We start from the raw sequence: 18,422 nt of genomic DNA, 5'->3' as shown, positions 1-18,422 counted from the left end.
CTCCACCTTCTCCTGTTCAGCTGCAAGCATATGTGCTCGAGCCAGTCCCGATTTAGAAATATACAATAAGAAGAAATGATAGAATACCAATAAATGTCAAAGAAAAAAACACAAATCCTGCCTGCTGTAAGAGCTCATAAAACTTTTTCTAAGACACAGCATGCAAGACATGATGTTTGACTTAAATTCCTGATTAAATAAATACATTCTGCCTACCTAAAATGCATTTCTTGTTTTGATTTGACGAGTGCATCATGCTCAGTCTAGACTTTAAGCAACGAAGAATACTCTATTAAAACAGAATTTATATGGGGTAAAACTCACTTGAAAAATAATCTGATTTACATATGTCTTACTGTTTCCCAACAAGAACCCAGTGGCTTTCTCTCAGACTCCTGCAGAACGCTTTCATTGTGATCCTTCCTTTCTCTTCCAGCCATTTTCCTGAGACATTGCTACGCTGTGCACAAACACAGCAGTTCAGCCTGGGAATTTGTTTAACAACTCCTTGCAAATCTTTTGGGAAAGACACCCAGCGATGGATGTGGGACTTTGGCAGCAGTAGCAGAGAGCAAGCAACTTCCAGGTGACGGTCAAAGGCAATTTACACCAAAATGCTGATGCGCAGCCATAATTTGGCCATTGGTTATCTCACCAAACAAACTAACAGAGATAATCACAGCATTAATCCTCAAGAAACCCCGGCCCTAGATGAATCATTTACATACTTTTTCTAAATATGGCCCCAATAAATGTTCTGAAGTTGTCATTACCAACTGGACAATCTTCCAACATCAACAAAAAGCAGATACAGTGCGGAAGAGGAAAGAATGCCAGCGCTGTATTAATAACTATCGGAGCATGCAGACAAATATCCAGCTCTCAGTCAAAACTTAAGGGTCATCCAAGTAGTTATTTAAATTGTTAAAGATAACATAAGTTTGGACTCAGCCTGTAAAGGGAAACTAATGACTGTGTGCCGAGCAGTGATCCCCAACCTCTCCTGACCTTGGACAATAACTCGCTCAGCGTTACATGGTGTGGGCAACATCATACTTTACTCTCCCTAATGGCCTTCAACTTTAACTTTTTAATTTCCTGTAGCTCAGAGCAGCAGGAGAAGGTTTCCCAAGCGTTTGTTGCTCACTAACCCGCGGGCCAGGGCTGGGGACATGCGAGGGGAGGAGGATGAAGCTTGGTTCTCTGCTTGCTGTGGATGGGATACAGAGCCCTCAACCCTCACTGCACGCTGGGTTTTGAGTAGAAATGATGCTTTGTCTGTCACTCTGCTTACTGGTGCATATACATGCGTGCACCACTCCACAGAAGCGCACCCTCAGAACATACAAGAGATATTTTCACATCCTCGCTTAAATCAAGAATAATGCTCAGGGTGGGGTGGGTAAAAAATCAAACAAGTTTCATAAGTTCCGCAGGCAGGACAAGGGCCCGAGCTGGGCTGGCACGGAGCGGCCACGGCCTACGTGCGAGGGGCTCCTTCCCTCGGAGCTCCTTCCCTCGGAGCTCACGGGGACGGGGCGGTGTGGAGCAGAGCTCTCCCTCCGCTCTACAAAGCGCTGAACGAAGAGCGCTGCGGCGCTCCGGCGGAACGCAGCCTCATGCCGGCCGTTCCCTTCCGCCCCTGCCGGGCACCGCCGCCGGGAGAAAGGGAAGGGGAAAGGAAGGAAGGGAAGCACCGCCCGGCGGCCGCGGGGAGGGGGCGAACCTTGCCCTCTGCCCTCTGACCGCCGCCGCCGCCGGCAGCATGGGGAAGGCGGAAGCGGAGGAGCCGGCCCGTCAGGCCGGGCGGCGCGGGGGGAGCGCGGCGAGAGGCTGAAGCGGCGGGAGGGCAGCACGGCGCGGAGCGGGGCGGCGGCGAGCGCGGTCCCCCCCCCCCCGTGCTGCCCGCCGCCCTGAGGCACCGGGAGCGTAAGGGGCCGCGGAGGCCTGCGGGGCCCGCGCTGCGACGGGGGGCTGCGGCGCGCCGGGCCGGGCGGAGGGGCCACGGGCCCGGGGATGCCCTGGGGGCGGCGGGGCCGGGAGTCCCGGGGCGTGCGGGGAGCCGGGGCTGCGCCGGGAAGGGCGGAGGTGCCCACCGAGGAACCGGGAGCCCTGTAGCGATGGAGTCACCCGCGGGGCTGCCCCGGGGGGGGGAGACCTGAGCGGCGGTCGGTGCCTCCTGAGAAAAGTGCTCGGAGAGCGGCGGCCCGGGTCGGTGGCAGGTGCCTCCGCTGTAAGTGCCCTTACGCAGTAACTTGGAGACTTAAGAGACTTTGTTTTGGTTATTGCTGCTGCCGAGAGCTTCAACATGATGCTGGCAGAGCAAGCCCAGAAGTGGTTCCCAACTCACGTGCAAGTCACCGTTCTTCAAGCCAAAGGTCTGAAGCCCAAAGGCAAAAGCGGCACCAACGATGCATACACCATCATCCAGCTGGGCAAGGAGAAGTATTCCACCTCGGTGGCTGAGAAGAGCCTGGATCCAGTGTGGAAGGAAGAGGCCTCCTTTGAGCTGCCCGGATTGCTGATGCAGGAGAACCCGGACAGGTACATCCTGTACCTGATTGTCATGCACAGGTCGCTGGTGGGGCTGGACAAGTTCCTGGGACAGGTGGCCATAAGTCTGAACGATGTATTTGAGGATAAGCAAAGAAGGAAAACAGAGTAAGTGATAGTTGTTTCTTTGTTTTAATTGTGGCTTGTTTGCTTCGTATACTTGGGCTTTGGAGGAGAATAGAAATAGAAGCCTTATTATCAAAGTATTTGGAAATAAAACTGGGACGTTTCTTTCTTCTGTGGTGTTCAGAGCCCCAGGGATGGACAGTTATGTCACTGGGGACTGAGAAGTTCTCTGTAATCACAGCGGTCGTCCTGCACAGGGCAGGGCTGTCAATAACATTAACATTCTTTGACAGATCATTGTTTACAGCGTGAACTCATTGCAATCTGATGATTGCTAATGATTTTTTTTTTCACCATCTGCTCAAGGCAGTATCCCCATTCAACATGTGCCCCAGTTTGAACCATGTCTAAGACTCAGTCTCTCTTGAAGCCTGATGTCATTCTTTCTAAAAATGCTTTTCATCAACTCCTGCAACCAAGTGTCTTTAAATATTTTTTATTTATGTTTTAGTGGCCTCTGAACTGTAACTTATGAAGGCTTGCCACAGCAGTGCAGTGCTTTTCTGATCCTGATTAGTCCTAGGCCGTGATCCTTGCTATAGCAGGCCTCTGCGGAGAGGACAGAAGAGAAAGTGCTATTCTAGTAGCCTCCATCAATACATACAGAAATATTTGTCGAATAAAATTGTCATTTGCCAGCAAATTCTAACACTAGAATGCAAGAAAACAAAAAATTTAAGAATCACAGCAGTGTATTAAGTTGAAAAGTAAATGTGTCAAACTGTTGCGGGGCTTTTTTGTGAGCGTTCCTCAACTGAACTAGAAAAATGGTTAGCATCTCTGGTGAGGATATGGTGGCACAAAGATATTTGGTACCAGTGTAATTTATCCTTCAAAGTTTGTGGGAATAAATTATATAGGTGTAAGTAGTGTTTGTATGCCTGGAACTGTTTGTTGTAGGTAGACGTGTCCCACGGAGGTAGCACAAGAGCAGCGTGGAGACTTCTAGGCTAGCTATGTGTAGGCAGAGATCTTCTGCAGTGGTTAAGAGTTAATGCCCAGGTATCTTTCCTCCTCTCCTTTAGAGGTTAATATATCATCTGTAGAGTAGAAGTAACCCTGTGCCCAAACCTTAGCTGTTAAAACTGAAGTCCGGTATTTCTTGTGTTCACTGTGGTGGGTTTACGGTAAGATGCTGGACTTTGCATCAAAGTGACTAAGACTCTGGCATCATTTGTCTTTTGCTGACTGTGCTGTGGAGGCGTCAACTTCCAGCAGAGTCAGAGCAGACGGTTGGAGATGGCAGTCGGTGCAGCAGTATTAGCCAGATCATGCTGATCAGTGCCTGAAAGCCATCCCAGAATCTGGCTCTGCTTATGTGTGGTGGCGTTGAGGTTGAAGGAGCACTGAAGACAGGTCAAAGCTGTCTTTGGATTGCTTTTCTTTTTTCTTCTTTTTTTTCCTTTAATTTTTTAGCAAAATGATATGTTCACTAAACATATACTAGAGAACAAAGCATCCTTACAGAATCTCTTGTGGGTTTATGGTGTGATGTAATATACTTTTTAATTGCTTATCTTTTTAAGGGCAAACCAACAGCAATACGGTTATCTTTATGCAATATGTGGTAATGCCTGTAGCTTTAGGCTCTTAATTTCTGTTTACTTTGGGTTCAAGAAGTTTCAGTGCTCTTTAGACATGGATCTTAAGTACTCTTTAATCATCAGTTGTAATTATCTTGCAAGTCAGTAGACAACTGCTTTAGGTTAAACACCTCAATGCTCTGCAGGAAAAAGATGACTGAATAATGTAAAAAGACTACTAAAAGTAAAAACTTTGTCAATCTAGATGAAAATAAGCATTCATAAGCTGGAGGAAAATATGTAAATTATTCATGTATTACTATGAATAATATTTTCCTTTGGGGAACCATACACTTAGCTTCGATTTTACTAAAATTGAGTGTTACAAAACCCTCGCAAAAAAAGGTGGAACTGGCAGAATAGACAGAGCGCTTGTTGCAGTGAAGTAAATATGCAGAGCCTGTTAGCATTTTTTTATATGAAGTTTTGTTTAGTGTGGTTTCATATGTGTTCTTTATTCTTTTTTTCTCTGAAGTGTGAGAGAAGAGCTCACTCTGCATGAATGTGCAGCGATGCCTCCCCAGGCTACCACAGAACTGCAGGGGCTCTCCGAGCTGCCCGTGAGCCATACTGCAGGAGATTGGGGCCCCTTGGGAGACTTTTACAAACAGCCTAAGACCTATTTTCAGAAGTTACTTGAGCATTTAAGATTGGAAATCTTATTAAAGGCTGATGGGTGTTAGGCTTCTAGAGCCTAACAGCCCTACTTGTAAAAGTCTTATATATGTGTAAAAGCGTGGCTGGGTGGTTACTGGCAGGTTGGACAGCACGTGCTCTCATACTGCCAGTTTAAATTCTTACGAGTAGAACCATTGAAAATCCTCTTTTCCTATAAGGTCTTTATGTGCTTAGAAGCCTAGAAAAAAAAAAGGAAATTATTTTGGAAAAAAATAATTCAGTCCTTAAGCATTCAGATATTTTTGAAAAGTTATCATGGTTGTCTGCTTCTAGTGCCTTCGTGCAGCACGTGGATGTTGTTGCTGTTTCTCATAAGCAATAGTTGGAGAGGTAGGTGCAGTATTTGTGTGTGTCAGGAGGGCAGACTTTCAAAAATACATTCACAAATGTGATCCCAAACAAAATTCTCTTTCTCTTTTCCCTTTTATTAAATCCTTTTTGATACAAAATATCCCTGGTCCTGAGTTGGCAATAAACAATAGGTAATATGTTGGAGCTGAAGAGCATCTAGCCGTGACTGTGCTGTGGGAACTGAGATACCCAGTGCCTTTTAAGACTGAGTCCAATGTCTTTATTACTGAAGCATTCTGATGGTTGAAAGCTGTACTCATTGTTTCAGAAACACTAATCTGTTTTATTAAGCAATGTTTTTACTTTCAAATATGTTCAACAGGCTTGCGGTGTTATTAAATCCAGAGTTATTTTCTTATGTTGATGTAACCTTAACATTTCTTGCTTTGTTTGGGGATGAATGAGATCCAGTTATTTGATGAAGTGTCTATTGGTAATATTTCTACTTTTTAATATATTTAATAGCTTCCTCTTTCCAACACAGCTGTACATATGGTGCTGTAAGAGACGGACTTGAGAGTCACCAGGGTATTGCAAAAAAGATATTTAATATTCTGCACAATGCTGAATCCTGTCAGCAATTCCCCAGAGCTTTTTTGTAAGGAGGTATGAGAAGTGAAGGCTACCAGCTGATTCTGAATTCCTAGAATTGAAGAGTGTGGGGTGTGTGACATCCAGCTTTTTGTATTTTGTTTTATTTCATATTTTATAATTTGGAAGCGATACATTTACGAATTAGCTGCAACTTGAAAAACATATTGGAGAGAAATAATCCTTCTTTTTCTGTAACATTTTTTTGTTGTGTTACTTGTGATACTGTAACAGAAAGACTTCGTACAGCAAAGTTTTTAGGCAGAGGCCTTATGGTAAGATTTGCACATTGCGTATTCTAAGAAACTTGCTCTGGAACAAGGTTTAATGAAACAAAGCGATGTATCTACTATAATTCGATAATGAAACTTCTGCATGCATCCTTTTTCTTCCTAAAACTGGTGATTTTTCAATTTATTAAAAGTGAAAACTCCTGGAACAGTTAGATGCAGATGTGGCTCAGATGGTCCCTCTTTAGGTTTCTTCCTGAGACCTCAGCCAAAGCATGTGCAGGATGCCAGCTTATTTTTTCTTTGTTTTGGTGGAAAAAGTGCCATCACCCTGTGGTACCTTTGTAAGTGTATCTCTGGCAACTCTGCTTGTAGTTAGAAATGGGCAGGCTCTTTAACTTGCTCTTTTCTCCTGAGTTGAAAGCTAGGTCCAGATGCTGAGAGTTTTTACTGAGCTGTTTTTAACTATTTGAAAAGCGTGGGAGATACAGCTTTATTGGAGATACGTTTCTGATCTTAGATTTCTGCCATCTTTTAATTGTTTGCAGGAGAATCGTATGGCTTTTTTAATTTTAATTGTTAAATACATCTTTTTTTGTCTAGTATTCTAGAATAAGTGCACCTCTTCTGCTCTTGCAGTTGAAGTTTAAATGATGTTAAATGAATCTGTTGTTTTAAAGCATATATTTGTAAAACAATATGTATTTGTAATTATTTCAATTCAGTTGTTATTCATCATTGCCTTAATACTGTGATGATTGAACAATGCTTAACACCAAGCAAGTTTTTGAATTACCATAGAGCAAAAAAAGCCATTTACTGATGTGTTTTAATTCACTGCAGTATTTTTCAGTAGCTTTTCTTTAATGAGTGTGCTCAGGTTTTTTTTTCTCCTGCATGCTAATGTATCCAGCAATAGAAAAAGTATTTTCTGCTGTCTTCTACCACAGTGTTACTTATTTCATCAGCACTCATTTGGTCCTTGTTGCCCTCTAACTCCAGCCTGTTTATTGCCCATTCCTTTGCTGGCTTTCTTGGAGAGCTAATTTTATTCCTCATTCAGCTGATGTAGGATGCAGCACTGCTCAGGAATGCAGAATGCAGAGGGAGGCAGGCGGTGGTAGTTATTACTTCTTACAGAAATTTTGTTGGAGGAGACTTTTTTGATTTGTGACTTAATTCCTCCTATCCCTGGTTTATGTAATACAACAGCCTCCCCTTCTCACCTCCAGATTGCAGCAGTATTGACAAAAATGTTTATTTGAGCATAATACAGTAAAGGAATCTTGGCCTTATCTAAGATGTTTCTCTGCTGACATCGGTCATATAAAATAATCACAAGCAACTCATGAAATGAGTAAAAAAACCTAAGGAGTGAACTGATCAATACCACTCTATTGTAAGGACTTCTCCTTATGAATACTGAGCTTCCTGAAAGGTATGAAAATGTTGTGACTTCCTCCAAATTAATGTGAATTTCTTCTTGGGAGCCCCTCCTCTTACATAGAAAGGTTCCTCTTCGATCACCTCTGCCCTGCCTGCATCCGCAGCAGCAGGAGGGTGGGTGGCTTCAAATGCAACTGGAGTGATGAGTAAGCAAACAGCTGCTGATAAACAGGTTGTCATGGATGGGCTCACTGCTTGCTGATGAGCAGCGCTTTTTAAAAATCAGTGCACAAGAAATAATCCACAGAAATAATGAACAGCCTGGCTGGTCCATACAGATTTGCTCTGTTGCTTTCATGGTAGCGCTCAGGAAATGAAAGAAAAAAAGTTAGTAGTGGGGAACAGAGGAAAGATAGTTAAAGAGAAAAGCAAAAAAGTAGAGCCTGGTTGTAGCTTTATGAGATTATAAGTGTTCTAAAATGATCTAGCAATATTCCCAGCATTTACATTTCGGCAACAAATGTGAGCATATACAGTGAATAAGTCATAATTCTGACTCAGAGGCTGAGTGCCATCTGGATTGAAACGCTTGCACTCCATTTTCTGTGCACACACATGCTTACAAAAAGCTGCAATAACTATCCTTAATTCTCATCACTTCAGTTACTTTCTAAAATAAAAGTTTTCACGTGTAGTTTTTAAGCAAAATAATAAGTAGTGTAAATGAAGGCCACATAATTACCTTGATTCCAGCTGATGTTAGTGAGCCCCTTAGTAAGGGCATTGTTACGTGTGTCACTTCCCATATGTTTTGTGGTGTTAAATGTCAGTCTGTAATATTTATTTTTAAACTCAATTTTGTATATCTCATTTCATTTGGCTTCCAGAAAGTAATAATATTCATCTTTGTGAATGTCATCACTTATCTTAATAAGTAATCCATTTTCTTCTTCATTTCCCCTCATGCGCTGTGTATGCCATTTTCCTACTTTTCCATCCCTTTGGCCAGTCTCTTGATGTGATATCTAATTGACTTATTGGGGAAAAAAAGGTTTCTGAATTTTTTATTTCTATTAATTTGCTGCTAATGAGTATGTTAGATGATTCTTGGCTTTGAATGTTGTTTTTTTTACCCATTAGCTGGATAAATCTAACATTTGTGTTAGTAGGATTTTGTGAAGTGTCTTCAGCGTACCTAACTTAAATGTACATAATCTAACATAAAGCAGCAGTTCTTTCTCATGGCAGCTGATGGTCATGTTCACTCACTGGGACTTTGGTGATTGTTTTAGGGCTGATTTTGTAAATACCTGCTCACCTCCTGGTAATGGTGCAGCAGAATTCCGTAGCAGATCAGGCTGCTGGTTTTAGCTATAATATCAAAGTTAGTAACCTTGTAGGTGCTCTGATTGCTTGGCTTTTTGCAGAGTTCATTCGGTGACTCGGGAATTAAAATCAGGATTTTGCAAGAAATTTTGAAGGTAACCTAAAAATTTCAGCAAAATGCAATTAGATCAACTTGGTAGGTGTTTACAGAGTGAAGGCAGAAGAATGTATATGAGAAGCTTTGAAATGAGGGAGAAAATTCTTCTGTTAGTTCACCTCTTTGGCACTGGCAAGGAAACTGAATCAGAAGGTCCTGCCAGCATGCAGAGTGAGTTTATATTATGCTTACAAAATAAAAGTGATCAGAAACTTGTGCAAGAGAGGGAAAGCCCATTAGCACACTCAAAGCCATATGAGAAAAAGAAGCAGTGGTTGTTCTAATGGAAACCATAGGGAAAGAGTAGAAAATAGAGGGTGTATGGACGTTGTCCTACAGAACACTGGAAGGTGAGAGCAAGCAGTACGAATGTGATTCAGAAGGCAATAGGGCTCCCTTTGAAGTTAGGAAAATTTGCCAGACTTTGTACAAGGTCTGTTTAAATAAAGACTGTCTGCAAGACTGGATGTAATATTTGGTTATTAAATAAAAGGGCATCTGCTCTCATAAAAGCCACCCTGTTTTTTTTTTCATGTGTTATTGGCTATTTTCCTACTTTGTGCAGGCTTTCTATAGAATAAGCTTATGGCAGCTTGACAAATGGAGTATTTATTGTGGCTAAAAGTACTGTAAACAAAACCAAAATAGCAATTTTTATTGGCTTTTATAATACATTACAATTTTTTAAATTGGCAGTGGTATAGTGGAATTTAGTATTTTGGGACCCAAATGTTATCTGAAAACAGTGGACTTCATTTTCCAATTCTTTTTCTATTATGTACAGTGCTGTTGTTCTATTTGTTGCTCACGCCCATGTGTTGTAGAAACAGATTCTAATAAGAAACATTTACAGACTCAGTTACTCACTCATGTGCAGCTCCACACAAATGCATTCCTTGCATTTGTTCTCATCTGTTTAAAAAAAAAAAAAAAAAGTAATAATTATTTGTCACTGAATTTGAAGAAAATCATTGCGAGTGCTTCTCATATTGTCTTGTATGAGCAGAAGCATGTGGACCCTTCGTGATTCAAGATGAATTCTCCAGTGTAACAAAAAAAACCCCACCTCCCTTATGTGCCTGTAACGATTAAATATATGTGTTTTATACAAAGACCTGACCCAGCAATCATTCTTCAAATAGAAATTCCACTGAAGTCCAGAGGAATTTTGCTAGAGTAAAGAGTTTGTGATTAAATTCTTTTGGGATCGGAAGTAGTGTAGAAAGTGGTACCATCACATGTGGGGTCTGGTCCCTTACAAGTCTCCCCCGTCTTATTAAAGTTACTTTGTTTTCCCAGCTGAACTTACCTTGGTGTGAAGTCCATTAGAGTCTGCTTGGAAAGTAGATGTACAAAGCACAGAAAGCAGTGTAGTGGTTGTGTGCAGAAGTTCTACAGACCTGGTAAATATCAAAATAGCATGTGTGGATATGTCATTAACAAGGAAGTTTTGATAGTAACAGAGTTATTAATTCACGATAAGAATAATTGGGTTAAATTTAGTTTTAAATGAAAGAGCTTTCTTCAACAAGCAAAATCTTAAGAAGCTGTTGATGTAGTTCTGAATCAAGTTAACCAGTGTCAAACATCAGTTTGAAGTTTCAGTAATTCCTAACTAGAAACATGAAAATTCATGAATCTTATCAGAGATACAGTATGAATGTTTAAAAGATATGAGAGGAGGGAAAGGGAACACGTTTCCTTACGTTGCAGAGTGAGCTCATAAAAAATTTGAATGTAAAAAAAATGAAGTCCTCTCTGCCTGTTAAGCCTTCTAAAACACCCATAAGCCTTATATATATTTATATTTAGAGACTCTGTATGCCATCCTGCACAGCACTTTCTTATTGTTTTTTGGTGTTGGTTTTTTTGTTTGTTTGTTTCTTTTCACACAGACCAGACCTTTGGAAAGTTATAAGCAAAGACTTGCTTGTTATGTTTTGGGTTTTTTTTATTTCATTGCTATTATTTTTTTAAGAGAATATAAGAACATATTTTCTTTTAAACAAAGTATTCTAAGTTGTCTTTTCTTTTCTTTCTTTTTTTTTTTTTGTGATATTGTAAAAAAGGGTTTGCTCTTGATTCTGTTGTGTATGTTTCCTTTAAAGACTCTGTAGACGTCTTAAGCAGTTTCTGGAATCAGTTACAGAGGAGTGAAATCTTAGTAAGTAAAATGAAAAATGATCCCATCTTCTTCAGACACTTAACATTCAGTTTTTGCACTTCATGTAAAACACATAAATGAAGTTATCTCACAACAGAAGGAAAACTGTCTCCCTAGAAGTTGAATTTTCCTTCAATGATGTCCTACCTTTTTGAACTTCTTGATCTCTTGATCTGGTGTCAGTGTCAGGACAGAGACTTTCTGATATTTCTTAATTACTCTGCTTTAGAGTGGCATATAAAACTTCTTGGATATCACAAGGCAACAAAGTCACAATACTCTTTATCCTTTCATTATTTCTTTGGAAGGTCACCTTTGTCAACTCAAAAAAATAGTATATCTCCCTGAAAACTTGATTTCTTCTGTCACCTTTAAATATATTTATGAAATCTGAAAGGAAATTGAGGGCTATTTTTCTCCTTCCCTGACCTTGTTTTGTGTATTTGACAGTATTGAATAATGTATGTATAACTGCATAATCAATTTTGCATCTGTGTTGATAGGCAATTTCATTTCTTAGTCTCCAGTTCAAAAGTTACTTCATCATGATAATGTACTCTTGTGTTGGCGTGCATGCATGCATTTCTACTGACAATGTGTTCCCAGAAGGAGTGGTAAAGCAGTAGGAGGGTGTTGCTACTTGATATTTAGCTAAGCCTTTTACTCATCTAACTTAGGTAACCAGAAAGCTAGAAATATGAGTTAGAGCCTGTTAGATAGTTTCAAAATTAATAATTTCATAAAATTTACAAGAGATTTTTCCAGGGCTTCTAGTTCAGCATCACCTCGAGGCAGGTGGAGGAACTTGTCCTTTGGATGACTTGTCTTCCCCTTCCCAAACCTTTTCAGGAAGGTTGAGAAGTAGTGTTATTTCTTCTCCTTAATAATGCCAACCAAATAAATCATTTAATATTCTTCACGTGTGAGAAGAAGTATAAGAAAAGCTCTCATGTCCTCCAAAAGGAGAGAAAGAACAGCAGTGGGAACATAAGCAGATGTGTTCAGAGCACTTCTGTGGAACTGGAAAATTGGAAATGTGCCCTTGTGCCACTTTTGAAATAGGAAGAAACTACTCATGATGAGTGGGGACAAGGTCAGTCATTCACTTAGGTAAGGCTGTGGAGGAGGGACTGAGTCTTAATTCTACTGCTGTGTCCAATAGACAGAGGAGCAAGATGGATAAGTAGTCAGATGTCTGCTTAATGATAAGGTCTTTGTTGAAACTGAAGAAACACATATATTTTTGAAACGAGTGACCTCTTCAATTGGAGGTTTGGATCATGTTTCCAAAGCCTGTGGAGATGCTGCTGAAGTTAATCCTACCGGTTACCTGCAATGAAGGGCAGTGCTGGATACACTGATGCTGTTCTGCCACTTGTGTTTGTGACAGCTGCAAAACCAAAATGATCGTGGAGTGTAAATCATTCCAAGGTCTTGGATATTTCCTTATTTGTTTCTGTAATAAATATTAGGTACAAATTCTTCTTTGTAATCAGAGGTGATCCCATTTGCTTCAGTGAAGTTTAGAAAGTTTCCACTGAGTTGACATGGATTCTTGAAGTGAACAGAGCAGAGAGCTTCCTGCTTCCTAGTTATTGCATGTATCCTCTTTCAAAACCAAGTATGGACCAAAAAGTTTTTCAATATGGGAATATTGTAATTTTTTTGGTATGGAATTTGACTTTCGTATTTTTAATTATATAGCCAGATGTTAATCAACTAACTAGATTTTAATTGCTAGCTTCCAGAGAGCACAACTTAACTTGCTCCTTTTCTCATTTCAGGTGGTTTCAACTAGAGTCCAGACAAGGGAAAAGAACCAAAGACAGAGGAGAAATAAAGGTCAATATTCAGTTTATGAGGAATAACATGACAGCAAGTATGTTCGATTTGTCAATGAAGGACAAAACCAAATCCCCTTTTGCTAAACTAAAAGACAAAATGAAGGGTCGAAAAAATGATGGGACATTTTCAGATACGTCATCTGCAATCATTCCAAGTACTCACATACCTGATGCAAACGTAGAGCTATGTAGTGGTGAAGTACAAATGAAATCAAAACCAAAAAAGCCTTTCCTTTTGGGACCTCAGAGGCTATCTTCAGCTCATTCGATGTCAGATTTAACAGGATCACACGTCTCCTCAGAAAAATTAAAATCCAGCACAGTTGGCTACTCTCATCTTTTCAAGCGTCAGCTGGAATCTTTTGGTTCAGTTGATGAAGGAGGTAAGTAAAACTCACACTACTCAATCATGACCATTACAATTATAATTCCCTGCTTCTAGAGCATGCGAAAGTCTGTTTCTTTAGTTCATGAAGCAATTATGAGGCCAAAAAATAATGAATTATTGCTGGCCTATTTTTTCTCTTCCACTAGTTGGAAGTAACTTATAAATGCCTTTAAGAGCGTAAGGAATAACTTACATTGGTCATAATGTATTATAATTTTTAATTTTTCTCGTGTCCTCATTTTGAGAGTATCTTGTAATGAAACCTTGCATTCAAAAGAGAACTCTAGGCAACGTAATACAGTGTGAAGAATAAGTCTTTTTTAAAAAAGTTAAAAACTATCACCAAAGTTTTAAATCTCATTTATACAAATAAGTGAAAGTGCTTTGCATCACTTAAAGTTATCACACAATAGATTACTGTCACTTTATAGCTACAGCTGTATTCCTTATAGAATCTAGTTCTCATACAGAAAATAAAAAAATGCTGTAGTTTCTTCCTTAAAGACTTCAATACCACGAAGACAATGCCAGAACTGTTGATATTTTAAGAATAGATTTGTTATTCAAGGGTGTTTCAGACTGAAACCTCAGTTTCAAACCTTCTATACTGAAGGTAAAATGGTTTATCTGTGCATCTATGCTGTAGTATCTCATCAATAATGTACTAATGCCAAATTGTTTGCAGGGAGTCTAAAATCTCCGCATAGGAGGACATTAAGTGTTGATACTTCTAAAATGAACCAACTGGACAGCACAGCTGATGAAACTGCACCAGAAGCACAAAACGACCCATTTACCAACGTGAGTGCTTCATTACCCCAAAAATTCGCTACGCTGCCAAGACAGAAGAATCCATTTGAAGAAAGCCCAGCAACGTGGGATCAAAACATAAATCTGTTTTCCAAACCTGTTGAAATCAAAAAAGAAATTAGAAAAGAGAAAAAAGAGAAAGTTAGTCTTTTTGAAAGAGTGACTGGCAAAAAAGATAGCAGGAGGTCAGATAAACTTAGCAATGGGGGATCAGAGAGCTCCACTGACTTGAAATCACCGAGTGCATTTGGTGAAACTCATCAGGAGAGTTTTGATTATGAGTCGACTAATCCGTTCATGACAAACTTCAAGCCTACAAGCATGTTGCCATCTTCAAGGTAGGTTTTGGCTGTATTTTGATCTGCTATCTTGAACATGTTATATAAATGAAAATGTGAAGTGTTGAGGTACTTAGTATTTGTGCTTCATATTTATTTTTATCATTGTTAATCCATTACTGGGTAACATTTATGAGCCTTTAATGTAATTTAACTTTTTCATTCTATATTTTATTTAGAAGTTACATTTATATTAGTAATGTGACTCTTCTTGGGTTTGCATATGCAGAAAACCTTGCTTATTGCTAGCTATTGCACTACCCTCAGTCTAAGGCAAGATTTTAAAGGGAAAAGTTTTAATTGTAAGGGTAAGATGGAACAGAATAAATAAAAGACTTGAGTAATGAACGCAAATGCTTTGAAAAAAATAGGTTTAGATTCTATATGTTAAACCACAAGAACTAGAGACCATTCTGTTTCTAAATGAGAGCATCTGCCTGGGCCTTTATCATGCCTGAAATCATTTGGCTCACTGTAGCTTTCCTGAGTTCATGTGTATTCAAGGCCTTATACCAGGCAGCAGTTTATATGCTAAACAAAATGACTTGAGTTATAGGTGTTGATAAGAAACTTGATTTAAATAATCTATTTTAATCTTTGTTTGCTTATCAACAGTTTCCTTGTTTTCCTTAAATTAAAAAAATAAATATATACAACATTTCACTTCACTTTTTGCTTTTGTTTACTAGATAGACTACATACACAGATGTGTATGCACACGCTATATATTCTATAGCCAGTGTTCATGATTAATCAGGTAATTATTTTTATTCATCTACATTCCTAAATTTTTTTGTACATTAATATCAGAAATTAATTAGTAGGTCAATCTATTGTATCCTAACTTTTAATTCATAGTTAGAATATATGCACTTCTGTTTTAAAATTCAAATCATTTTCTCAGCAAAACTAATTGTTGTGAATTAGATAAACTGAAATGGGCCAACTGTAGAAAAGATTAGTTGTCTACAGGCTCATACAGACTTCAGTGACTCATCTTCTTAGTGGCTCCTACAAGTCAAGCCAGTTCTACTGTCTTAAATAATGTATTTACAGCCAGAGTCTTAGAATATTATTTATTTAATAAAGGATTTCTCTAGATTAAAGCGAGGTTAGGATGTAGCTTGGTTTGTCAGAAGTTAAACTTTCATTTAAATAATCTCCTTTAAGCAGAACTAATTTCAATAACAATTAAAATTACATAGCATTTAATATTTTTTAAAATGAAAAAATGTGTTCGGGCAGATGCTAGATATCAGTCGTGAAATCTTTTGAAGTTCTTGAATGCAACAGATCTTGATAAATATAAATCTTAAACAATAATCACGATGGACTTGTTTTTTCTTTGTTTTGTAATTAAAAAGCTCATCACAGTGCCCATTCAGAAGGGTTCTGGTCTTTCGTTCCCTCTTTTTGTGTGAGTCTCTTTTACTAGTTCTTGACTTTTATGTAAACATAGCTACTTGTCTTATCAAAAGTTTTTGTTATTTCCAAAAACGCCAAAAGTAGAAAACATTGTGACCATTTTTATAAGTTGCTACTCTGGAATAGTATGTATCATGCAATAATTTATGTTATAAGCTTTTCTACCCTCCACTATTATGGTCTATGAGCATCTTTTTAAAAAAAGTTCACTTTCTTTCATATGTATCTTGAACAATGATTTTCTTTTGAAGTAGAAACTAATTCAAAATGTGCATATTTAATAAGTTTACAGTTTAAGTTTACCTTTTATCTGCAGAGGATTTGTTGAATAGAATCCATTTTTAATTTTTAGAATTAGTAATACTGTGAGGAAAGAGTTGTATAAATCTGTGAGCACAAAATAAATGAGGTTGAGTAACAAATTCAGCATGCAGGATGCACACATGGGGAATTTGGATTTTGTGTTGCTGTTTATTTACTCAGCATGCTGTTAAGCTTTTTGATGGATACCATCTTGCAAGTAAAACAGGCGGCACGTTTTAGAAAGGTGTGTCCAAAATCAGTGTTCTGGGGTGGATGAGGAGTTTGCTTTGTAGTTCATCTCCCAGTTATCCCTGTGTAGCTATGCCTTGCTTTGAATGATGGAACAGTCATGGATTCCTGTCTGATGAAACTGAACAGGAAGATGTGTGGTTAGGCCATGGGACCAGGCTGGGGCTAGCAGTACAAACTGGAGGAAGAAAACAAGAAAATTTCACACACTCCCAACACACCTCCTCATCCCGAAACCCACAAACCACTAAACCAACCAGTCCAGGCCAGTAATATGTATAAATAGATTAATTAAAAGCCTTTTAATATATATTTACACCTCAGGTCAGCCACGGAAGACTTATTTGGTTTTTTTTTCCCCTCTGTCACCTAGTTAACAAGACCCCACAGGGTTTATCCAATTTCATGAGTGTAATCCAGTCATTATGAACCATCACTGTATGTTTACCTTAAATTGAAGGAGGTCTCAGTTTGGAGACACCTCTGTACCTCCTTTCTTTCTCTTTTGTTCTTAGTTTCAGTGATTCTTCTCTCCCAGATCCTTTTGTCCTTTCTTTGCATTCTTGCCTCCCTGCATAGCTGGAATCTGTATAATCTGTACTGACCTTACCTGTCTTTGTAATACTAAACATTTCAGCAGTCATCTTTTTTAATCGGTGTGTTTATAGTCAGCATCATCAGTAGAGGCTCCTACTGCTACTTATATCATATATAGATTTGTTCTCTTTTTAAATAATTTTTATCAATGTCAGTTTGGTTAACTGCTTTAGGACATGTGACGTTTGACTTTGCCTGGCTAATAATCTCTTTAGAGCAAGGTGACGAATTTTAGGTTAGGAGTCAGTGGATGCACAAAAGACTACCAGTAGAATTTGTGGTTGTGCATTTTTGTTTAAATGTTTTTGTTGCTGTATTACCGTTGTTCTAGAGTTGCCATCAAGGCAAAGACTACTTTTGTCAACTGCAGAAGTTATGAATCTGAACAGCATTAAGACAGCAGAGATGCAGACATGCATTTCTTTCTGCAAAATGGCTGTGGCAGAAGGACAGATTGGACGTGTGGTGGGCAGCAGCAGCATCTCTAATCACTGTAATTAGACTTGGTAGGAGTCAAGGCTCCCAACTTTTTGGTGGGAGATTATTCTTCCAGTGCTCAAATGTAGAATGAAGCAGAGTGTCAAATGGCTGTAAACAGGTAAAAGGATGAGGTCGTGTTTCAATGCATGAGTAAGAAAACCCCAGTTCTTTTCAAGATGGGGAGAAAAATATATAGTTTCTTCTGTTGCTAGCTGCATGGCCATGTGTGTCTTGATCCTGATATTTCTATACAGTGAATAACATTGTAAAGGAGCTTTTCAGCAAGTTTGTTGGGCCTTGGATCTTCCCTCAAGTCCACCTGAACTGATTTGGTTGGATAGTCTTGACCAAGCAACAATTATGTGCAGAGCTGCAGCTCATAACATCAGTGACTGCAGGCTGGGGGAGCTGCTCAGCAGAGCTTAACGTTATCTTTAGACACATTCACTAAAATTAGTTTTGTTGTCTTGGCTTTCAAGTGCTTAATTTGCAACCACGTGGATTTTGTATTGAACACAGTTACAGAAATTGACAGTAATCCTTGCAAACAAAGATTTTTTTATTTGCAGTGACCAAACCTTATGCATCATTTCTCAGAAATTGTTTATGTTTAGGAGAATACACTACGGTAGGCTAATAAACTGATGTGAAAATTTCTCAATTTACACCACTTGACAAGTGCTAAGAGAAAAGCATCTTTAATTTTAATGTGTTATTAAGACCTTTTTAGAGAGATTGGACAAGTTATTAACAAGGTCCACTGAGACAGGAGACGGGTAATTAACAAGACCTACAGAAAGGGAGTTTAGGTAATTAACAAGATCTTAGGCACTGGACACAGGG

The 18,422-nt window shown here is 39.1% G+C and overlaps 1 protein-coding gene across 1 annotated transcript in view; it reads left to right on the top strand.

The window, feature by feature from the left end:
• Positions 1 to 1,563: 1,563 nt before the first annotated feature.
• Positions 1,564 to 18,422, top strand: part of RAB11FIP2 (RAB11 family interacting protein 2) — a 33,340-nt gene continuing 16,481 nt past the window's right edge. The window contains exons 1-3 of the mRNA XM_003208191.4: positions 1,564 to 2,661; positions 12,930 to 13,372; positions 14,063 to 14,525. Coding sequence (XP_003208239.3) covers positions 2,309 to 2,661; positions 12,930 to 13,372; positions 14,063 to 14,525 — 1,259 coding nt within the window. The 5' untranslated portion in view covers positions 1,564 to 2,308. The remainder of the gene's footprint in view (positions 2,662 to 12,929; positions 13,373 to 14,062; positions 14,526 to 18,422) is intronic.

This window comes from Meleagris gallopavo, chromosome 8 (assembly GCF_905368555.1).
Source record: "Meleagris gallopavo chromosome 8, MGAL_WU_HG_1.1, whole genome shotgun sequence".
Taxonomy (NCBI): Eukaryota; Metazoa; Chordata; class Aves; order Galliformes; family Phasianidae; genus Meleagris; species Meleagris gallopavo.
The sequence above is the reverse complement of the archived record's forward strand: the minus strand, read 5'-3'. Positions and strand labels throughout refer to the sequence as shown.